This window comes from Pagrus major, chromosome 4 (genome assembly GCF_040436345.1).
Source record: "Pagrus major chromosome 4, Pma_NU_1.0".
Classification (NCBI taxonomy): Eukaryota; Metazoa; Chordata; class Actinopteri; order Spariformes; family Sparidae; genus Pagrus; species Pagrus major.
Window position 1 is genome coordinate 4,332,700 of NC_133218.1, and position 25,264 is coordinate 4,357,963.

General features: G+C 38.9%; 1 protein-coding gene across 1 annotated transcript in view; it reads right to left on the reverse strand.

Moving 5' to 3' along the window:
* gramd2aa (GRAM domain containing 2Aa) overlaps positions 1–21,493 on the reverse strand; it is a 32,072-nt gene extending 10,579 nt beyond the window's left edge. Inside the window, exons 1-6 of the mRNA XM_073464132.1 lie at positions 21,266–21,493; positions 14,144–14,248; positions 6,582–6,639; positions 4,856–4,928; positions 2,896–2,999; positions 2,223–2,321 (exon numbers count right to left, since the gene is read on the reverse strand). Of these exons, the coding sequence (XP_073320233.1) occupies positions 2,223–2,321; positions 2,896–2,999; positions 4,856–4,928; positions 6,582–6,639; positions 14,144–14,238 (429 nt within the window). The 5' untranslated portion in view covers positions 14,239–14,248; positions 21,266–21,493. The remainder of the gene's footprint in view (positions 1–2,222; positions 2,322–2,895; positions 3,000–4,855; positions 4,929–6,581; positions 6,640–14,143; positions 14,249–21,265) is intronic.
* Between the last annotated feature and the right edge of the window lie 3,771 nt (positions 21,494–25,264).

Below are 25,264 nucleotides of genomic sequence, written 5' to 3' on the forward strand. Positions count from 1 at the left end.
ATGTGAAACACTGTTACTGTGCGTGTACTCTCTGTCCCTGTTGGTTAGTAAACAGTCCTGCTGTATCTCTCCTGACAGTCAGGTTGGTAAATGAGCTGAAAAATTACAAACAGAACCTGAACTGTGTTGTTACAGACAGGAGCTGTGAACTTTTTACCTCATAAACAGAAGAGCCAACCTCAATCATGTATGTTTACATGGTAATGTAAAGCATGCTGCACAACAATGCAGATGTATATGTTAAGGGCTGTTTGCCTCTGTGAAAGTATTTTGCACAAATGGAATGTAAACAACTATTTTATACTGCTGGGTTGTACTTCGACCAGCTGCGTTAACATGTAACCTCAAATAGAGAAAGAGAGGGGAAGTATGTGAAGGTGAAGACAGACACCACAAACTTTATGAAAACTAAACTGTTATGTAATGAACACTTTTTCTTTCTCATCAATCTGGTAAAACATCAGCCCAGTCACTCTTTGTTTTATTAATAAATTGTGTCTGCTTGACAAGGTGCAATACACATGTTCTGTGTTGTGTGTACATGAGTGTAGACTGGAGTGTATGAATGTCAGAGAATCACTGAAAAACATGTGATATTTCTAAACCTTGTGACAGCTGCCATAGCTCTGAATAGCCGGCTCGCCTGTGTGTGTGTGCTGTTACTGTCTGTGTAAAGCTGATGTATGTGCGCTGCTACTAAAACATGCAGAATATTTTGTAATCTCTTTCCTTGTGTTAAGCAACAAGATCAATGGGGAGAGCAAAAATGACTTGACATTTCCTGAGACAAGCATAAAAATATTGCCACTACAAAATCCTGTCAGGCCTTAAAACGAGTAAAACTGTTTTTTAAGTTTGACAGAAACGAAAATGTGCAGTTTTTCCCTTAAGTTAGCTCTTCTAATATTTCTTTCTTTCTTTCTTGTTTGTATTTGACGACACTCTACCTTACAGAATGGACGACTAAGAAGACATTTTAGATTTGGGCTAAAATGCTAACATGCTACCTAAGATAGCTGAAAATGTTTGAATTAATCAAAACTTTTGAGCTGTAGCTGTACTGAATGTTGGTCTGTTGGTCCACCTCTTTAGTCCAGACTTAATGAATGGATTGCCATGAAATTCTGTACAGACATTCATGGTCCCAAGAGGATGAATCCTAATGACTTTGGTGATCCCTTGACTTTTCCTCTAGTGCCATCATCAAGTGAGATATCTTGACAACTACTACATAGATGTGAGTTTGCTCCAGATATTCAAGGTCAATGATTGACTGTAATAACTTTGGTGAGTATTAATCTATCGCCATCATCAAGTCAGAATTTTAGTTTGCCCAATACTTTGGTTTATAAAAAATATCTGCAATACTTAGCTGCTAATTAGGTGGTGAAACTGGTAAATATAATCTGCAAAACAGTAGCATGTTAGCATCCTGACAGAGCTTCTAGCATTGCCGCAAACAATTAGCCTTTTTGATAATTTGCCGTCATTAATTACTAATTTTGTGCACTTAAAGAGTAACTCACCAATTTTACACATTAAAGTGTGTTTACATGTCTTGTACAGGTGTACTGCATATGTGAAAAAAAGTAGTATAAAGCCTTTTATGGCTCCAGAGGAAGCTACATGCAATCTAATAAATTGCCTCCATTGATGTCAATCAGAGACTAAGTTACATTGTGGAGTAGTACTCCCCAAGACCTGTAAACACACTTTAATGTGATAAATTGGTGGAGTTACTCCTTTAATATACTAATTCAAGTCACTCAGTTTAGTAATTGGTGCTCTCAGAAGACCAATCCTGCATCCAAATTATTTAATTTCCTCCTTTCTTTCCTTTCCAAAACAACTTAATTATCTAAAAAATAACAACTTTTCAACAACTGGTCTACTGTTACAAAAACTTCTGTATGTATTTGTACGCTATCTTTTTTCATGGGCTGTTAGGGCCAGAACAGAAGCTGAGGAGTAGATTATGTCTTAAAAAACTCCTGATGACAGGCTGAGTCTGATGTGACAGAAAGCTAAGAAGCCCTTCTGAACATTGCTGTAATGGTGGAAAAACCCTTCACTCTCTGGCGCTACCAGGCTGGGACTCCGCTCTGCTTCTATCTATAGCACGGTGTTGTTTTTTCCATCACACCTCCCCTGGAACACACAGCCATGCCGTGCTAATCAGCGTAAGTATTTTAATTCGCAGCGACTGTGATGGAAGTGTTTACCTTCTGGCCAGTGTCTGTGGTGATAGCCAAGCCATTGGGCACAAGTCCTGCTGTTTTGTGCTTCTTCACCAGCCTCACAGAAACGACAGGGATAGCCACCTGAAGAAGATAGAAAACCACACAAAAACACTTTTATAAATGAGACGCTTAGATTTGAGGAGCAAAACGATGATAAAATGGTAGATAAGATAAAAAAAGAACAGTGTGATTTGAGTAAATTAGGCAGGAAAGGCACTGAAGTACACTCAGGAAAAGGCCCTTGAGTAAACCAGTAGTGGACATGAAACGTGTCTTGTTTCAGTCAGAATGTGAGGAATGCAGTCTGAATAAGTAGCTTATTGTCACTGAGATGTCAGGAGAGGTTCGGTTTCAAGGAAATGAAGGAAATGGAACAATGCACAACATCAAAGAGAAAATCACGTAACTGGTTAAGGTTAAAGGGTCAATACGTCTACCTGTTCTTGGTACATAACTTAACAGTGCAGACATAAAGAGAGAAGCCTTTTCTATGTGGGAGGATTAAGACAGAAAGCCAGCTCATTATCCTGACTGACTCTCAGACAAATAATTTGTCAAGTTGTCTATTCAGCTCGTCAGATTGTGACTGGGAGTCACTTGGTTCAAGTCCGTCAGTCAGTTTGAGTTTATTGAGCTGTCTGTCAGTCAGTTGTACCTTGATGTCCTTGCCGAAGAGGTTGGCATAGAAACACAGCCAGTTTCTGGAAATGTAGAGCCGGCCTTGTAGAAGGATATCTCTGAGAAGAGCACAGGAGTACACTGAGAACAGAAGAGACAAGAACATCCTCTTTTAACAACTGTATAACATACATGATTATTAGAACAATCTCCAAACCAAAGTAGTTTTTATAGCCATTCATCTCTAAGTTTTCACATCACTGGTTTGATTTTGATCAGTTACAGGTACTGTGGCCTCAAAGTTTATGGTAAACCAGGTCGAACTGTGCAAACAGACGAATTGCAGCAGAAGCTGATCAGCCTGAAATCTGACTGTTCATGCGTTTCTGAGTTTAACCAGATGGCCGAACTGAAGCAAGCAGAATCAAAGCTGGACACGGTGCCAAGGCAGCCATTTTTCAAATGAACAAAAAGCAGGAAAGAAATAGCGACTACACAGTACAATTTTTAGTAAAATTTGTTAGAGGCCTTTTTGTATGCAACAATATTGTTGAAGATGTGGTAACAGCACATAAAAACTGGTCAGAACTTCTAGCCTTTTGCACAGATACTGAAAATCATTCGATATTTTTATGCAAAATCTTGAATGTTTTCAGTATTTCCACCACAGCTTTACTATAATAAGCCTATTTAACAGAGTTTAGACCATCACAGGACACTTAAAGCAGGTATTTAAAGATACTGTAACATGACATCTCCCTTGATGTTAAAGAAAACTCTGGCATATTAGAAAGATTTTGCTTAAATGCTGATGGACAATATGAATTAATAGAAGGTGAAAGAACAGCAACATTTAAGTCATTACATCGACATTGGAACACATTTGTGCTGCAGCGTATAACTTGTGATTGTTTATTTTCTGACAAATAAGTTAATCATTTAGCCTCATAGTATCAGAAAATAAATGGTTAAATATCTGACATTTCGAACGTTAGCCCGACCGATATAATGGCCAATATCAGCTGATATCATTGGTGGGTAAGGCAGATGTTGATGCAGAAAAAGATACTTGGGGTAGTTTATAATTATAAAATCCCCAGTGAGGTTTACTGCCTCAGTGCACTGATGTCATTTAGGACAGTAAGTTTATAGTAAAACTGTAAAATTTTGGTCGGGCTTTAAAATATATGGAAGCAAACAGCTATTTGCTATGTAAACATTCAGTGGACTAATGGCGTCCTGAATAATGAGTGAAGTCACACTCCTTATGTATGTTCTGCGTCGTGATAGCCGGGCCAGCTGGATGTGGATGTTAGTGCATGTAAGAGATTTTGGAGAAAGACAGTTGATTGTTGAGTCTCATTTCCTGGTCGTCAGATACCGACGCCTGACGACCTTTAAAACGGCAATTTTTTTTCTTCTTTTAATTGCTCATTTTGCCTGACTTACATTAATACATTATTTTTTGACAATTCATTAATTCAACCATCAACTAATCATTTCAGCTCTAGATCACATCATAGCCAATATCTGATATTTAAGAAAAGCCTAACATCAGTCTAAGGGGTGCATGACATATATTACACCAATAAACTATTGGCCTGAAATTGGGATATTTATATCATCAGCTTTTTATCTGTATCTTATCAGAGCTATATAATATTAAATAGCCAATCTTTGCTTGCTACATCTAAGCGTTTAAATAACCTAAGGTGTGCATAAACTACAGGCCACAAACTTCCTTGTAAAATGCAAAAATGTAAAAACTATCGGTTATTTTATTGGTATCAGTCATGAGAAGCAGGTCATTATCAGTTATCAATATTGGCTGAATAAAATCCATATCATGCATCTTTAATCAGTCTCACAGTACATTAGCAGCTTGCGAGAAGAGTTAACGAGTACAGTTAAATAACATTAACCAGTTGATAAATAAAAGAGATGTAACAGCTGAAAGCACAGTCTTAAAGTTTCCCTCGTGATACAAAGGACCATACCTTTCATGAGGATCTCATCCTTGGGCACGCACTGGAACAGTTTGTGGTACTGCGAGTTGTACTTGCTGACAGTCTGTGCAGAGGGACAGGGCAGAGTCATGAGCAGCTCCTTGGTGGACCGGCCTGCCTGCACAGCACCAGCACCAGCACCAGCACCACCGGCCACTCCGCCACCACCGGCCACTCTGGCTCCGCTCGCTGCAGACACCACCCTCTCCCTCAACGGACGGGAGCTCTGCACCAGGTTCAGCACGTTGGCACCGTACACACACACACACTCGCGCACATCCAAGGCCTGGAGCAAGCCGCTGCAAGACACACACTGTTCCCCTGTCGCCAGTCAGTATGCTGGGCCGAGACGGAGGACTGCCTCCGTACAACTACCTCTAGTCTAAATACAAACACACACCTGGCTCTAATGTGCACACCTACACACACACACACACACAGACACACACTACTACAGAGTTACAGCAGCAACGCCTCAGTTTACAGCCACTGAGCTCCTGCTCAGAACCTACAAGGCTCTCTTTCTCTGTCTCAAATACACCTCCAGTGACTCTACACTTTGCAGCACCCAGCTGACACCCTCCCTCTCCTGCTCCCTGCTTCACACACATGCACACACACACACACTCTGCCCTTCATCATCCTGAGCTGAAAAAAACAACACCCACTCTCGCACACACACAGGTACTCCTCACGGCTCTCACTTGAAGTCTTTTCTGCCTTTGCCTTTCAGTCCCTCTATCTTTCACTTTCTCCTCCTGTCTGTAATGTCACACTGAGAGTCCTCACTTTTCAGAGCAAATCATACATTTTCTTCCCTGAACGCACAAGAGGTTTCATTCATTCCCCGCTCTCCTCCCTCACAGCTCAGACGCACCTCCAGCTCTAAATATCTCTGCCACCACACTCTCCCTTCGCTTCTGTCCTGTCCTGCATCTCGTCTGTCTTTCCTTCAGCTCGTATCTGCTCACTTTGGTGTTGTCTGCTGCTCCTGTTTTTGTCTTTCTATTAATAGCTCATGCTGGAGCAGCATCTATCCTCAAGAATATGCCGCTTACAGTAGCTTACAGAAATGCAAAAATGTGTGACAATTTCCCAGTTAACCACATTACGTAACTTGTCATGACATTTGGAGTTTGGAGGATTAGGTGTTTGCTTTGTGATTATAAAGTCACAAGTGATGACAGATGGAAGAATTATTCATCAAAAATGAAGGTCAGAAGAAATTGAACATTGTGTTCAATCAAACACAAAAAAGAAGCCGAGGTGCAATAAACCAAAGCACAAAAACTGAGTTTGAATCTCAGTACTAAAAATGTATTATTGACTTAGACAACATGATCATTTTCACAAATATTTAATGGCAGCATTTTAGTTTTTCTGTCATGTTAGCATGTCATCATATATTATTCCAAATGCTAAATAAAAAGATAAAATATGCATCAGATTGCAATCATATTTTGTCACATTGGTGGAAGCCTTTGTCAGCTTTTGGGTCCAATTGTGATGATAAAAGTTCAGTTTGATTCAATACTGCAGTATAAAATGAGATTGAAATGCCTTCAAGTCAAGCAAACACAAAATAAACACCTCCTCAGAGGGAGAGCAGCATTTAACAGAGCCACTTTTGTTATAGAATAAATTCAAGTAAAAATGTTTACAACTGGTTCAACTTGCTCTAATCACAGAGTAACAATTAGGATCAAAACATACTCACCGAGCCCCGATAACATTTCTTCACATCCTCATAGGACAGGTCTTCAATCAGCTGAAACCTGTGATGACGGGAAAAATACACTTAGAATCAAAAAATGTTCTTCTTTATAAGCATGTTTACGACTATATGCAAAACATACCACACCATGCTCTTTATGCTGTTATGCATTAAAAATCCTAAAAAACACAGTGTACTTATACCTTATACTGTACCTGTACCATATATTCTTACAACCACATGTGAAGGCAGATGAATGTCTTCATCTGGATGGCATGACAAATGGTCCTTGTGCTGTGTGTGTGTGTGTGTGTGTGTGTGTGTGTGTGTGTGTGTGTGTGTGTGTGTGTGTGTGTGTGTGTATACGGTATATATCTGTGTAACCGTACAATGCATGATAATCCTGCTGGGTCAAAGCTTCCACATGACGAGTTAATCATCAGTGTGTACATAACTGCAGGGAGACGAAGGCTGTCAAAAAACAACACAATCAAAGATAAATATTGAGTTGAGTTGTTTAAACACAAATAGTGACCGTGCCAGGAGATTATCCATGTTGTTCTTTTTATAGCGAGAATACACGAACACACACACACACGCATACATACATCACTGGCATCAAACTCGCCCCAGGAGGAACAGTCAGAGCGGTGCAGCAGATGTCACAGCATGATACTCATATCTACTGCTAATGCTGACAGAACCACCCAGCAGATAAAATACAGTATAATCAGCCCTTTAAGGAAAATGTCACTGAAATGAACTGCTGTCCCAGTTAAGATGCTTTATAGAAGAAGGCATGTATGCAACCATGAAGTCTGAAAGGCTAGATGTTTTTTGAGGGATTATTTCTTTACAGAGACTTTCTTCCCCTATCTGTCTGTTGGTGCTGCTGCAGGTGATTGACAGCAAGCAGAGCGACATAACGCAGTGCTGATATGAAAACACTCGGGCTCAAGGAGATACTGATAAAACAGAAGCTCTGGCAAAACTAAATTGTCTCTTCATGTTTACTGTGATGGATTATCTCACTCTGTGGAAGCCATTTTTCATGCTCTGCAGCAGAGAATGGCATCAAATGAAGGGAGGAAGGTGAGCCTTGATATCTTCAACATTGCAGAGTCCAACAAGGATACCGTGAAGGAGACAGGAAGACTCTTACGTTTGCCAAAAACACTGGTATATATATATATATATATATATATATATATATATATATATATATATATATATATATATATATATATATATATATATCATTGATGCCATTTTATCCTTGTTCGTTTTTTCCAAAATAATATTTCATGAATATTTTTTCAACATGGCTGCACTATGATATGATTCAGCAGGGACGCCATAATGTGACAGCACCACATTTGTATTCTCCTTGAACATTCTCCTTCCCTAGTATGTAGCAAGGTGCCATTACGTTAAAATAATCCTCACTGTTGCCGCTACAGCAGCCAGACTGTCAGTGTCCCTGCTCTGATGTGAGTCTCTCCTCTGGGTAAGAAGATAGTGTGACCTCTGTCCTAGAACAACTCTCCCTGCCTCTGCTGCTTCTTTCCATGTCGCCCTGTGAAAACAATGGAGATGAACCTGTGACTGCAGGGGTGTCCCTCACGATGACCCCCAGATAATTATGTCAGGGAAATACTGATTTCTATGTCTGAGTGCACAGAAAAAGCAACCAATGTAAAGTTAAATCTGTGAATGTAAAAACCTAAACAGCAGCCAAACATTTATCATAAGTGAAAATTGACCTTCATTAACATCAGAAATTATTTTATTTTGGAGTGAAAACTCATCACGTGATGTTATACAGCATAATATAAGCCACTTGAGGAGATTTTGGATAAATCAATATAACAATTATATTTAGTCCATCAATGTCTATTAACTGCCTTTTTGTATTAAATGGGGCAACACATTTTATTATAATCACATGACTCTATTGAAAGATGGCCTACAATAATATCAAATATTAGCCCAGGCGTATGTATAAATGTGAAGTAATAACGCTGAGAGGGCAACAGTTTATAACTTAAACGCTAAGTAAAAAGTGAGAGTGAGACTTTTAAAAAGGGGTAAAATGAGGGTAAAAGCAGCGGTTGTGAGAAAGATTGAGAGGTATATTAAGGACAGAAAGATGTAAACAAAAGAGTGCTAAAAAAAGAGACCAAAACTAGGAGCTCTATGTGGAGGGGAGAGACAGGATAATTAGCGGTCTTCTCTTGCCACAATATAAAGCTAACACTCAGCTACACTATATTTACAGTCTTCATCAGTTGTTGGAGTTTACCAAGTTGTCACAGCGATGGATCTGTTGGCATGCAAGCTCAGTGTTGTGTAACTATTAGCACTTCTGGTCTTAAGCATATCATTAATGAGAATAAAAAACTACTGAGCTCGCATGAGAACAAATCAATCTCCATGACAACTGGGCAAACTCCACTGATAAAAAATGTGATTTTTCAGGAAAGCTCCTTCAAAAGGTAGTTCGTCTAATCAACATTTTCAATGAATGCTTCGGCGAAAGGTTACAGTTGTCTCCATGGTAACCAGATGCTATCCTCCAGCTGCTAAAGTGACTACCTACTCACAACGTGTGAAGTGCTGAGCAAAACACTTATCAAAATTGTGTCGAGAGCCCTACCATGAACCAGGCTTAACTTGGCATTGTTTGTCAAACTACTTTTTCGACGATCAAGATTTCATTGTTAACATAGAGCTGATATAGCAACTAACATTATCAGCTAATTCAGGACTGCCCACAGTGAGGCTCGCGGGCCAAAGCTGGTCTGCCATCAGATTTTATTTGGCCCGCCAGATGTTTCTAGCAAATAAAAAAATTAATTAATAAAATAATAATGATGTAAGAAACTTTTTATACTGTTAAATTTTTGTGATGTAAAAAATGCTTTTTTAAATATATAAGATTCTTAATTACTTATTATTTTTCAGGACCATTTTACATCTTGAGGCCCACCAGTAAAAATCAGGTTTTGCCCTCTAAGGAAAAAAGTTTGGTTGCTCTTGAACTAGATACATTTGAGGGGTCATGAGATGATTAACGGGAGAGTACAAAAGAAAAAACAATGAACTGATACCTGATATGTATTCACGTTTATTGGACTTTCTATTGGAAATCTTTTTCTGTGAATTAATGGATAGTTTCACTTTTATCATCTTTTGATATGTTTTTTACTGAGAGTCTTTATTAATAGTAATATAGTCGAGGTTAAAGTAGCATTAAAATAGAAACACACAAGTACCTCAAAATTGTACTCAAGTGCCAAAGTGGTTTAAATGTACGTAGCTCCACCACAAGTCTTCAAGCATTAGTGTTATTATAATCCTCTCCTTCATTTAGAGAACCAGAGAGTGAGTGAGGGATCCAGACTGGAAAAGGACCCAAGCAGGGTTAAAGTGTCAGGGGTTGACAGATGCTGTGGCTCCCTCCTGTGTATGTGTGTGTGTGTGTGTGTGTGTGTTTGTATAAGAGCAGGCTGGGGCTGTTGTTTACCGCCGAGCAGTGCAGCTGTGACAGCGATGTCAGCTCTCCTGCTGGATCTGCTGGACACCTTACAGACGCTTAAAGTGATACATCCCTCACTTTACATCACGTTATATTCACACCAGCAGTAACAAAATCCACCATATACCGATCCAAAACCTGCAGAAAATGGCTCAATAGTCTCTTCTCTGCTGTAACAGTTGAAAGTGAAATATTCTTAATGCTACTTCTTTTGTTTTGCCACTAGAACATCACACAAAATGCAAAACATCCTGTACGTCACATTGTTAGAAATAGTGCCCAACATACATACGAGATGTAAACCTTTAAAAGGTCTTTCAATGCAGTTAAAATTAATTTAGAAAACAGGATATCTAATGATCGATCCAAACTAAGACAAGGCATAAATCAGGTCATCGGAGGAGTCAAAGGCCAACCTTTCCAACATTTAATTATTTCATGTAGCCTGTCCTAGATGTGCAAATTCTTCGTTTCTCTCATTAAACTCACCCTCCCTGAAAAGACAAGCCATTATCTTGTGACCATGTTATGAACAATAGTGCATGTGTGCTGCTCTGCCTGCTGGTTGCTGCCTATAAATAGGATCCACTGTGGCTCTGCGCTCCCAGGTGGAGAGAAGAGAGTGATTATTAAAAACACAGGAAGCTCTGTGGGGACTAACCGGCTCTCCAGTCCTCGCTCTCCATCTGTCTTCCCCTCTTTTACACAAGATCCAGGTCTTAATCAATACTGCTGCTACATCTAGATAAAAACCGCTCCAGGCAATTCCCATCACGGTGTTAGGAGAGCTGCGAGCGCGAGTGTGTCAAGGTAAAGCAATTTTTTACAAAGGGTTTAAACAGGGTTATTCTGGGATGACATGCGGGGGAAATGATGGACAGTTGTCAAAGACACAACGGTGGAATCTAGCTTCAATAAAATGTCACTTGAAGTTTTTTTAGGCATCATTTAGAGGGTTTGAAATGAAATCATAGGCCCAGGAGGAACCATCGAATTTTCCAGCAAAACATGAAAATCACTGAAGCAGGTTTTGAGGGATTTCATACAGTAGTAACAGCAGAATAAGTTGATTCTCTGGGCACCAGGAGGCTGAGTGGACTGTGGATAACATGGTGAACCTGCACATAAGGTGTAACAAGGTGAAATAAGCCAAAAATCCTCAAAGAGCAAGAGCAACTGTCTTTGATCTAGAAGTTGTGGTTTGAAAATGAAACTCAACTATCAGCTTTTACTCCTGTGAGCAACGCAAAATGTTGCCTGCTGCAAGTGTGTGTGTGTGTGTGTGTGTGTGTGTGTGTGTGTGTGTGTGTGTGTGTATATATATATATATATATACGCATGCGCCTTTGTCAGTGTATCTCAGTGCCCTTGGCGGTGAGGCTGAATAGTGAAACTAATTACAAGCTCAAAGAATCCTAAATTGAATCCTAAATTAGAAAGCGAACACCTCCCATCGGTGGCCGGTGTAGAAGTGGACTCCCAGTCAATAATTTAGCTGGAGGAGAAGAAATTGGGACTGAGAGCGCTGACAGACGTGGATAGACTCGTGGTGAGACTTCAAAGTATCCACGAGAAAAGATACAACAGAGAGAAGAGGAGTTTTCAAAGTGTCCCGAGTTTAGTATCACATTCAGAGACCAGAGTTTGAAACGAGACTTATTCTTAAAGAGCAGTTCAGACAAATATGAAAATCATGTCATTGTTTTATCACCCAGATGTCAGTTGATATTTTGTTTGTACAGCCAACTGACACACGAGCCGAGTGACCACCTGCAGCTTCATCACAGCCTCTTTTCAAACTACAACGGAAATAAATCATTATGCTATTTAAGCATTATTAAAGAGCTGTATGGTCTTTTGTATTGCTCCTGATAATGGGGAACTGACAGTTCAGCAGTAACTGATGTGTGTGTGATAATTTATCAATGAGACTCATCAGCCATAACTTTATAAGCCAGTGATATGTGGAAGTTGAGTATTTGTCAGGTTGTTTGGATGTTTTTTATGCCCCCTAATAGCCATAAATCAACTAAAGCAACTTTAAATACTTAAGTAAGCAAAGGTTTATGACCTAAACACCTTATTTTTGAACACGGAAGTAAAAAGTTGGCCAACGTCCTCTTTTTGTGCTGCACTTCCGCTCATTCGCTTCACTCATTAATGGAGCTATAGCTCATTTAATGTGTGCTCATAATCGCATACTAATGTACTATTCGTACAAACGATGATGTCAAATCCAGTATGTAATGTGTTTAAACTGCACAGTACATATGCAAGAAGAGTTTCTGGGTATACGCCGTCAGCTTACTGCACATACCCAGGCGCCCAAAACATGCATTGCGTGTCCTCAGACTGTCAGATTCAGAATCAGAATCAGAAATACTTTATTATCCCCGAGATTGCTGACAGTTCAAGTTTTATTTACTATTTTTGTAAGCTGACTCATCTCTAACTTTATTTTACACAAGAAATCAACTGTGTAGATTTCAAATCTGAGCAGTTTTACGAAAATTTATTGCAAACAGAAAATATGCTACAGTGTTCTTGGAGTTGAGTAGCTCCACAAGTTACTGCGGGAGCTAGCTAGCCAGTCAGCTAACTGGCTCGCTGGTCAGGCTCTTATGGTGCGTTCTATTGCATGTTGGAAGTCCGAAATTTCCTTGTTTGTATTCCCGACTTTCAAAAAAACATGGATGCTTGCTGTTTGAATGGCAGGTCTGCGAACTTTGCAGCAACTACAGCCGCTGATTTAACAGTTGAGGGCACATAAAAAAGTCTTCTTTGAGAATTTCACTTTTCTGTGTCGAAGGTTGTTTTTTTCCAAGTCCAATAAAACGCACCATTATGCCCGGTCACACAGAGCACAGCGAACATAGCAGACGACTTCAGCAACATTACTGTTAACTGTATCACATTTATTCGGTTTATTTTCCATTATTAAGGTTAAGTACTGCTTTGGGTAAACTTTATAAGATAACGTAAACAGCCAGACAAATCTTCCTCCTCCTCTGCCTGGCTCTTTTCACTCACGGTCACCTCCTCCGCTCAGCAGCCTGCTAAAGTTGCTCTGTCCATCTTTGATCTTTACAGATATTAAGTAAAAAACACAAATAATAGTCTTTCCTCTAGTTTGCCTTAAAATAATGCTATGAAATATTAAACTGAGTGGCAGAGATAATGTTGATTTACATTTGTGACAACAGTCCTGTGATGCAGAGAGGACGTATGCTTCATTATACCTCAGTGTGAACGATCTGCTGACTATAACATACTTAATCGTTAAGTAGGCAGAATGCAGCATATACTGATTGAGTGTGTAGTAGTCGGTACATTAGTATGTGATTTCCAACAGCTTTGGCGGTCTTGTACAAAAAAACGGAAACTTACTGCGCCTGCTCTGTATTTCTGTTGAAAATGAGGTGAATTGCACGCAGCAACAAAGGAGTGTTGAGGAGAGTTAGGATAAAATATACACACACTGCTTACTGAGTACGTTCAAGACTGACATGTGCATAAAGTCCGTCCCATTCAGTGAGTCAGCCAACACAGACCATACTTGAGTGTTAAATCCCATCCCAGCACAGATTCCCCTGGATTACACTGCTCCTGCCTTGAATCCTTCTTATATAACATCCAGACACAATCATGCACAATCACACACATACACACGCAGACATTTTGCATGTAAAAACACTTAAAATGGATTAAAACACTAGAATTATGACTACAGCAATTGAAATTTTCCACTCATATATCTTCTCTAGGGGAAAAGCAAAAACTCTGTACAGTATATTTTGTTTGTGGTCTCTTTATGTGCGTGTGTGTGTGCTCTTGACCATTGTTTGACATCAAATACAGCTGAAATAAAAGCACAAAATAAATGCTGTGAAAATAAATCTCCTCGGGCTGTAACCCATGACTATGCACAGGATACAGATGGTGTGTGGGGGAGAAAAAAAGAGCATGGAAATACAACAAGTGTTGAAGAACAGTGTGTGTGTGTGTTTTGTGTGTGTGTGAGATTTGCCTAAAGTGGCCGTGTGTGTCGTCGTCCTTGGAGGGTTCCAGGTCATGTGTTGAGATCAGGCCTGTTTCTTCGTTCTGCTCCTGCTGCTCAGTCATGCTCCTGGCTCTGAACACACAAACACACAGCTCTATGTTAACAGCAGGCAGCGCTCCGCTGGACACTCATGTACTCTTGTAAAAAGTGATGTTTGTTTTTGTGTCCAGGTTTGGCTTCAAAGTGAGCTCTTCTCAAAAACTTTATGAGGCAAACAAGTGGACTCTGTCTTCAAAATCAACACAATGATGATGTAACATTCAAAGTCTGATTCTGCTGGTTTAAACTATAGTAAAAACCACCACTCAGCATATTCAATCTGTGTTTGTGTAAATGGGGTTAGTGTCTGCTCTCACCCAGATGTCTACAAAGAAACAGATCACCTCAGAGGTTGTGCAGATGGCTGACCTGATGAGCTGTTGTGAGCTGACGCAAACATTTTTTTAAAATAAACTTTACACTTTGAAACTTTCAGCACAGAATATCTCTGGATGCCAAAAGAAAAAGAAACAAAGGATACAACCATGAACTCTCTAATATTTCGTGTTGTTTTCACATTTTTTACTGTAGGTGATCATTGACAACAAGTAAAGCGAGGCATGATACACACATCACTGTGAGAGCATTCATCTCAGGCTCAGTTAAAGAACAATTCAACTGAAACTCTGAGGTAACCAAATCATATTTCAATGTGCATTGTCATTGGTTGTGTGGTTCAGGTCATTTTCAGGTCTTGTTGAAGTTGTTTTGCATACGGTTTGAAAAGGATGGCAGCAAGTGGCTTCCTGTGGGAGGGAAAACAAGCCTTGCAACCTCCATCTACAATCAGACCACAAAAGCAATGGAAAAACAGAAGGGAGATCTGCACTTGACTCGACTACATAATCTTTCTTGTCTGCCATTTACCCCCACAGTCCTTTCAGATAAGCTCAAGTACCCCAGCCTTCCTATTGTGTTTGAGATGTGGTCTATTAAATGGCTTTTAACTGGATGAATTTAATTCAATTGTTAACTGTCATCCTCTTGACCTACTCATATGCATTACCTTATATAAGACTGAATTTTCCCTAAAAAGGGATTAATAAAGTATATCTTCTTCTTAGCTTACTGTTTCAAAGGTTTATCCATGACTGTGCTATTTCAACTGCTGGTATCTTGCTTTTGGCTATGTAACATATTTCAAATGTTTATTTTTAGCGTATATTTTAATGGTAGCTCACTTTTTCCAATTATTAATCATTACATTTATCTATTTCAACTGTTTATTCATTACTTTCAGCTTACACTTTTTTCATTACTTGTAGAGCCATTACAACTCTGGTGCTTTTGGCTTACTAAGTTAAGCTATGTAGCCTATTTTAACTCTTTACATTTAGCCAACTAGCCTATGTTACATTTACCTACATCTCTAATGTTAGCTCGCCATTTTTATTTATCCATTGCATTTATCTACTCAACTGTTTATCCATTACTTTTAACTAGCATTTTTAAAATCAGTTCATTAGCCTACATTTAGCTATGTCAGTGGTTTAGGCCTACCAATTACTGCTAGCTATCTAAACTGTTATCTGTTCATTTTAGCTAATTGTGTAGTTCAACTAATTAGGCTACTTTTAGCCAACTAGCCTATGTTGCATTTGTCAATGTCAATGTTAGCCTAATCCATTAGCCTACTTTTAACTGACAATAAGCCAATAACTTTTAGCAATGTCAACTGTTTGTCCATTACTTTGAGGTTTGTCAACAGTTCATCCATTGTGTTACTTTTTGCTAATAATTTCACTTTACCTAAATATGTCAATGTTAATCCATTAGCCTAGCCTAGCCTACTTTCTACTGGCTATAATTACTTTAACCATGTCAACTGTCTATCCATTACTTTAGGCTAACAGTCAATGTTAATCCATTAGCCTACTTTAACTAAGTCATTTACTTTTAGGATGTCAACTGTTTATCCATTACTTTTAACTTTCTATTTAGGCTATCCAATACTTTTCAACCATACACAGTTGGTGAACAACTGTAGACTACTCCCTGGCAAATGCGGAGCTACCTCTACACTTAGGCTACAACTGGTTGGGGAGCCTCGATTGAAATGATTTAGGAAGAAATAAGCTGGTATATATATATATATATATATATATATATATATATATATATATATATATATATATATATATATATACATATATATATATATATATTATATACTCCAAATGCTTTATAGCGTTGTCATAAAACAACACAGGCACTGGCAAGCTTCTGTCTATCTATTATGTTTCTTCCTCTTATCTGCACATTAAATCTCTCCCTATCTTCCTTACACACAAACACCCACCTGCCCTGTGGTATATTTTCCTCTGGGAGAGAGGAAGTCGCTACCACCTGCCCCGGTATAATTACAGGTGCTGATGGAAATAGGCTCCCTGCATGCAGTTTCCAATGTATTATCTCTAATTGGCCAGAAGCTTCTCGTCAGCCGCTGACCTGTTCAAACAAAGGGGCCTTCCTGATCCTGGAGGTTTTACATCTGACTGTTTATCTGTGATCACAGAGGGTTGAATGGGAGGTGAAGGGCCTATTGTAAGAGATAAGAGAAGGGTTTGTGGGGTCTTTCCACCTTAAGCCTGAGGTTAAGGGACTCAGGAGGGGTATCTGATCCCAGATGTGTGGGCCTAAGGGCAAGTTGGAGCCTTGTGAAAACAATGTTGAAAGGATGGAAATGGTCGGGTTAGATTATATTTCCCAGCAAGAAGAAGCCAATTTGCACAATATTATTATTATTAAGATGCATTGTTACATATTTTAACTAACAAATTCTGTCGTTTGGGCAACTTACAAATTAAAAAATCCTTAACATGCAAAAAATGTGGTCAATAATCAAGGGGTTGGATTTACTGTACTTAAGTGCCTCGACACCTTTATTACATGGAACAGGTTAAGCTTCCCAAGGACCGTATCAAGTAGCATTGCATGTTTTAGACCATAAAAACATATTTTAACTATAAATAAATTATAAGTTTTGAGATTGATTTAATCTTCTACTGGTTCACTTTCATGTGACCAGCTTGCAGAGATACTGTATGTGAAACTTGCATGAGATAGTGGACAGATTGTCGCCTTATTTTTAGTTTAGGTAGAGAGGAGAAAAAAAATCTTCATGACCCTTTACCTGACAGCTGGGAATTTTTTGACACAACACTGTGTCCTTGTCTGACAGCACGGGGAACAGACTTTGGATGTCTCTCTGGTTACCCTGTTTACAAAGTGTTTGCCTGCTGTCTGAAATCCTTATGAAACACTTACACACTGACCCTAATCACAGAGTCACTGACACAAACAGCCCTGGGGTAAACTTTTTTTTTTTTGCCATGAAGATGTTTCAGTCTTTGGGCTTATTCAGTCTGTGCACGTTTGCATGAATTGGAGTTAAACAAATGATCAAAAATAACCAATAAATGTTGCCTCAGCTACACCACAACCTCTCACTTCCTCTCTGTCTGAAACTTTCATTTACCTTTTATTCTTCCTGTCGGTCTGACATGTTTATAAGCAGTGAGACGCTTCTGCAAAAAACACATCCAAAAAGCAGCCTCCCTTAAGCATTAATGGACAAGAAAACCTCCTTTTCAGGTCGATGTTATTTGATACCGAGACATTTGGTAAGCAAATTGTTCAGCACAAAACATGGCTTCCTACATGGAAACCTGATCTGAAAGTTACAATTGTAAACACGATTCTCTAAGTACTGAGACGGTCACACCCAACCCTATCATCAGACAAGAGCATCTGTATTGAATGATCCTGGATCGCATTCGGTGCCAAGGTTATTCTTTTTTACGTCACATTTTAAACGTCTAAGTTTCTACAATATCCAACCCACTGGGTCCGTATTTAACCACATATAATCATTAAGAAAACCAGGATGAAAAAAAAGTTTCACACAGCATTTGCCCTACGACAGGATTTAATCAACATTAGATTGCACAGATGTTATTGTCAACAGCAAGGTTTACTTTTTTGTTGTTTGTTTAAGGGAATGAGACATCAGTAAGTACTAGAATGCGATGTTTAGGTTTTAATCTGAGAAGTGGGTTTCATCCTGTGGCATGAAATGAGTCTCGACTCAAATCAGTGACCAGAGGGTCCCACAGAGGGTCAATGAGCTGAAGGAGCCCCTGGTAATCCTTAGTATCTGTTCATTGTCCAGAATTCAAAGGTAGGTCCAAGACTATATGGGTCTGAACACCTGCTAACTGCGGCAGTTAGATGGATCTTTGCTGTTTCCATCTTTCCTGTTCGCAAGTAGCTCAATTAGCCGTGGAGCTCAGTGGCCCTACTAGCTGATGAGAGTTTGCCTGCACTGTGACCCCGGATGAAGGGGGAGTCACCACGGTCAAAGGGGCTCAGTTAAGCTGCCTCAGCCACCTCCCAGGGCACACAGCTGGACACCAGACTGGGACTGAACACAGTGTCTGAGACTGACAGATGCCAGTTTGAGGACAGTGGATACAGTACAGAGGTGATTTACAGCGGCAACAACCAGGACCGTATCTCCAGGGAATGAGAGGATACATATCTTACAAATTGCCCCTTTAATCATTTCTAATGTATGAAATATGGTGGATGTTTTTCCTTTAGAAAACTTTTTAACCACTGACTTGATCTTTGTTCGACGCAAAATCAGAGTGAACTACATTAGGAGTTAATACAACAGGTAAAGTTAACACCGAGTTACTTATATAATAACATAATGTATAATAATCAACTAAATCAAACAAAATATTGATCCAACCCATATTGAGGCTACTTAACGGCTAAAATGTAATAATATGAGTTTCTAGAGAAATGTCTTGTATCTTAATTAAATACATTTTATCATGCCAGTATTTTGTATTTAATTTGATAATTTCGATAAGCAGGTATTTGTCATTTGTAACAAGATACTTTTTGATGTATCCGTGCCCTTTTCTGATTATCAGTTAATACATTTCTGATCAGTTTAATTCTTAACGGCGACATTTCATTAATCATTAACATCATTAACACATAATATACACGAGCTTTGAGGGACATGTATAAAGGAGCATTTCCCTTCACCACCATGAAGACGAACACAAGAGTCTTGAACTGGATGCGAGCTGCAACAATGTGCTGCAGCTTCTCTCTCCAAAAACAGAAATGTTGACTAATCTGTTTTTCAGCAGCAGCTCATCTGAACACACTGCAGAATCAGGGTTTATATAAGCCTTTATAGGAAAACTGCATTTTTTCCCAACACAATGCATACATGCATGACCCAGCATGGTAGCACTGTGATTGTTTTCCAAAACTAACAAGTGAACAATGACTTTACATCAAAACAGAGAGGTCTGTATATGTTAAACTACAGATGAAACCTCCGTCCTGCTCTGCTCAAACTTTTTACATGCCCCTCCTCCTCCCCATGTCCTTCTTCATCTCAGGAGACAAACATGTTGTGCTGTCACAAGACATCCTCCAATCCAATTAAATGTAATCTCATTAAAGCTGAGAGTCACTGGGATTTCTACTGAGGAGTCATTGCACTGACTCTGCCTCCAGTCCCTCATCTCCCTGTAGCCCTAGGTGAATAAGTTGTTGTTTGATTAATATAATTAGAATAATTTCATAACAATTTCTCTTTTACAATCTCAACTCCAAATCAATTTTTGAGGCTAAGCTGTTCTATATCTGTTAATGTGATACCACCTCCTACTTTCTGTACACATACAGAACAAGCTCCTGAAGTTATAACTTAAAATAGCTGAATCTTTGGTCACAGGTGCTCTTTTGTCACTCACATTGAAACAACTAAGTCAGAACAACTGTGGCAGAAATACTAATTTATGTAGAACTTTTTTGTGTACAGGATTGTGTACACCTTAGCGAGACTTCCAAGCAAGACAGCAGGAACTCAGCTTTGTTTACACTGGGTCTGTAGAAGAAAATATTTGTCTGAAAGCTGAAGTTGTTTGTCTTGTTATCAGAGAAAATTAAAGTTTTATGCGATCTTAGAAGCAGTCCACATGGGAGGTTGCTCTTGTGTGTGTCGACTAAAACTCACAACAACAAAAGCTTATAAGAAAAGAATCCAAAACAAATGCAAAAAGTTCAAGGATGATGACACCTTAAACACTTTTGCACCTTATATGCCATGAGCATGGGTCCATCACTTGGCATCATCAGGATTTAATTTTTTCCAATGGTGCAAGTGTCCCTGGATTTTTGTCCTTATTGGTGAACATTATCTTTATTTGCTCCTATGGCATTTTAAAGACAGTCTATGAAACTCTGACAGAAGCACATGCAGCCTTTGGACTCTGCACTCTACACTGCTTGAGACCTCCTGAAATAACCTCCCCATTGTGCAAGAAAGCACCTCAAAACAGCCTTTGATGACAGAAGAGCGTCTAAGACAGCACAAGGCTGCATATTTTGTTCTTACTGGAGAGTATTTGGAGCACAATAATTAACGTTTGGTGTGAAATCCAAAGGGGATATCATCGAATTCAGGGGAAAAGCAAAATAATTGGTTTTGTAAAATGTCTGTGTTGTCTCATTAAGATCCAAAGGATAAAGTCATTTGTCCTATTTGTCAAAAGTAGAAAAGGGGTCATATTTGTCAAAAGACGCCAGGTTCAGATGCGGAAGAGAAGCGATTCCTCAAAATAAAAGCGGAAAATTATTAACGTTGAATATATATAGGATGTACAATGTAACAGAGCCAAATGAGCGATATCAAATTGATTGATGTTGAATCAAAATCCACATATCGAAATAAAAATGGCAAATAACTAAAATTAGCACAGTTATATTCTAATTAAATTCTTTATCACACATATTTCAGAACATTCTTTGTCTTTAGGAATTTCAGTATGAGCCCAATCATACTAATATTTGCTTTGAATATTTTAAAAGACATCACAAACCCCTACAACACAACATTACACGCCTATCCCGTTATTTTGCGCATTAACGGACAGAATTCGTTGCCTGTGCTTTTATTTTGGAAATCTTTACCGGAAACGCGACTCTTCCTGTCGCTAGCTTGATGCTAGCAGCTCCTACCTGTAGCTCACAGGCTGCCGCTACTTTTTTTCCGCCGTTTTGTCGCGTCGTAGCTCCGCGAAACTCCTCAGGTCTGTTCAGCATTTCTCGGTGAAATCATTCTGTGTTTCTTTTTCCGAGAAAAGCTGACAAAGAAACTCCAGTTTGCCACTCGAACAGGTTGAGGCTGAAGCAGAGAGAGTGGTGTTGACGGAGCTGTAACCTCCTCAGAAGTGTGTCTGTCTGTGTGAGGTGGGTTGAGCTTACCTACAGCCCAGTGTGGCTGTTTACAGTCTGCCAGGGGATTAAACCGCGGCTATTTTCTTCTCACAGGCGAGATGACCTCTGTTTTATTACACCTGCAAGACGGAAGGGCTTCCGTAGTTTGATTGATTTAACAGTGGAATCAGTAATAAACCCACAAGCACTTGTTTTACAGTGGTTTTGTTTTTCCCATTTCCAGTAGGTCATATGAGCTGCTTTTAACGTCGAGGGTTTTGAAAAATTATTTATCTCCAAGTGTCTAAAGATAAACATATTATTGTATACTATAACTTAAATTATCAAGGCAATGTGTCGGTATTATGTTATTGACCAAGCCCCGAGGAACAGCGCCAGGAGTGGAAGCCATTTTTCGCAGTTGCCAAACGTGATGCCGAAAAATACTTTTTCCCATAAGCTTACATTGTGAAAGAAGCGGCTGTAACACGGTGGATATATTTTTTGAGCGTCTCAACCCTCGTGAGACGATTCGTTTGACTTTAATTATTTAAACCATTTGGTCCAGTACAATATGGAAAGTCTAGAAGAGACGCAAGGTTAAATCATTTTATCTCTGTTCAAGTTAGCTGGGCGCGAAACCGGAAGTTAGCCGGCTAGGTCGCCGGAAGTCTCTAGTGCGCATGCTCTTTCTGGTGGACCCCATGGGGCCTTATTTCAAATAATGAACAACATATGATGTTTGTCAATTTAAGAGAGAATCTTTCAAGTCAAGAAAGTCACAGTTTGTCGCAAATAAAGTAAAATACCATCTAGTTTTGTGTTAAACCGCTCAGTGAACTACATCGTCGTGCTCAACCTACATCACCAACACCAACATGGCAACTGACTCGGCACAGAAAAGGAAGCCTACTGCAGTTTTGTGAAAGGGTAGTTTGTTAGTTTTTGTGAGCTGCTAATATAAAGGAGCAGCTCTACAATGTTTAAATTACGTGTTCTGGTGAGTGTTCAACGAGACGACATCACTAACGCACCGATCGGCTGTGTGGTCTTTATAATTACGTATTTTCACAGTCTTATATTTCATTCGTTCTATGACAAACCGACATTCTTGATTTGGAAAATTATCTTTCAGAATTGACAAACGTGTGATTCGTGGCAAAATTCAAACGGGTTTGAAAAATTATTTGTCTCTCTCTGTTCACTAGCATACTAGTTTTTCTGAAATAAGGTCCCGTGGGGCAAACCTGCAGGGGCGTGACTTTGGCTCTATGGGCCCCAAGATGCAGAAGATCCAGGTAATTTTATAGCTGGGAAGTCAATACATTTTGGCTTCATGCGCTATGCTGAGCAGTTTTCGTAGGAATGAACAAAGCCCCGCCTCCAACACTGCGTCCAGATTTAATGTAACGTCCTTGCTATTGACAGCAGTGGAATGTAACTTAAGTGCATTTATTCAAACACAATTTTGAAGTGGTGGTTCTTTACTTGAGTATTTCTACTTTATACTTCTTCTTTGCTACAGTTTGGAAGTATTGGTACTTTGCAGATTCAGATTATTTAAACAAAATAGAAGTAAACTAATAAATTATGATGTATTATTATGGATAAGGATGTTCAGCAGTACATAAAGGAGGCTAGTTCAAATTAACCCAACTATTCCCAGATGCAACATTAATGCTTTCATATGCCTCAGTTATTATAATCCAGAGATGTGGTTTATATTATAATCTTTAAATGGATCATTCTGCATGTTGAATACTTTTACTTTTGTTACTTTAAAGGCATTATATGTGACGTTTCCCCTTTAAAATGTCTAACTCAGTGGTTTTTAACAATTTCCAAATTCAGAGAAATCCATAATTTTACTGAAGATAATGTGTTTCATTTAGTTCTCTGTCAGTGGCATTATATCCTCTCTACCCCCTCTAGTTGATTTAACTTCCAGGAAAACACGATGATGATGATAAGTGATGCTGACAGAAAAAGTAAAAAGGAATAAGTTAATACCTATGAATAGTATTGAAAGGATTTGCCTAAAAATCATTATTTGATTACATTTTTTTAGTAAAGTAAAAATAAAAAAAACTTGTTGGTAATTTCTCAAATGCAAGAGTACAAGTTCTCTGGAGAAAAGACAGAAGCACCTCAAGGAGGATGAGTTTTAGTTTGTACATGGTGCTGCAAAAATATGATAACAAACTAAAGTGTGACTTAATCACAATCCAATCGCTTTGTGGTTTTTAAAATCCCAACCACAGCTGAATCACCTGTGTCCAAACTGCAGGTGTTACAAAGTGCATTAATGTTTAGTATTATATATGAGAAGAAATCTGGAAATACCACAATAAAACGTCATAAACTGATGACAATAAAGATGTAACAAACAGATGCTGCATTTGTGATGTAATCCCTTCACTTAATGGTTCATTTTAGTGCTTAATATGTCTCCTTCCTGTGCATGAAGGCATTTCATATCTGGAAACATTTAAATAACAGCTACTGTTTAAAAAATCAGTGTGTATCACTTTAGAGTAAGAAATCATTATTTCTGTTAATATTTCTTTAATTCAGTTGTTTTTTAATTTTATTTTATACATTTTTTTTACAATTACTCGATTAATTCTTTAAAAAAAATTGTAAAAAATGCTCATCACAATTTCCAGCCCAAAGTGACGTCTTGAAATTGCTTATTTTGACCAAACAGTCCAAAACACAAAGACTCTTCATTTACTGTCATAAATGACAAAGAATGTGGAGGACCAAACCTGCCAAAATCAGAAATATTATAAAGAAATAACTATATAAATAAATAAATGAATTAAAAAAAATAAAAATAAATGAAAGTAAAAGAAAATGAATAGTAGAATTAATACAGAGACAAAATAAAGCAGAAATGTTGAATTATTTCACATTTAATAAATTAATGAATACTTTCATTTTACGGTGCAAGCAAATCCTCACTTTTAAGAAGCTGAAACCAGGATATATTTGACATTTTGCTTTAAACAATTAATCGATTATCAAAATACTCAGTGAATAATTCTCTTTCCATTGACTTATCACCTGAACTGTACACATTTGATATCCAAAGCAAAAAAAACTGCTAGTTAACTGTTCCTGTAAAAAAAATTAAAAAATCGATGTTCATCCCTTCAAAGTAAAAGATCTCTTTTATTTAAGTCTTTGTCATTATTTATATACATACACTGATGTTTAAAACATGGAGGGACATCTTCCTGATCATAAAGTTACATCCTGTTGTCCCCAGCTAAAACCTCTCTGACATATCTCTCATCTCTCTAGATGTCCTCCTGTGATTGGCTCAGTTGCAATAATTAATTGCTTTTACCTGGATCCACTTTGTGACAAGCATGCCACGTACTCACTACCTGCAGTGCACTTCCTGTGTGCTGCAGCTGACTGACCTGGCTCTGCTGGCTGCTATCCTCTGGCTGCAGTTACCATGAGGGTGGCGGTAGTGGGGGAGCTGGTAGTATCTGTCCTGGCCGGGGGCCTCGTCGGCGGGCAGGGCCTTAGGGCTGGCTGCGTAGATAGTGCATCCCATGAACACCTCCTGGAAGTCACCCTTAGTGTCCTACAGCGAGCGGAGGAGAGCTGTCCTCAAGGTATGCGTCCTCTGAGCGGCCTGTCCTGTCCTGATGCCAGCCAGCTGCTCTGTGGAAAAGCCATTGGCTCAGCACATTGCTATCTTAACCCCTCCTTCCCATCTGAATCTCTCCTCCAGCCAACCTCGCTCTCCCTCTCCCTCTCTCTCTCTCTCTCTCTGGCCCTCCTCCC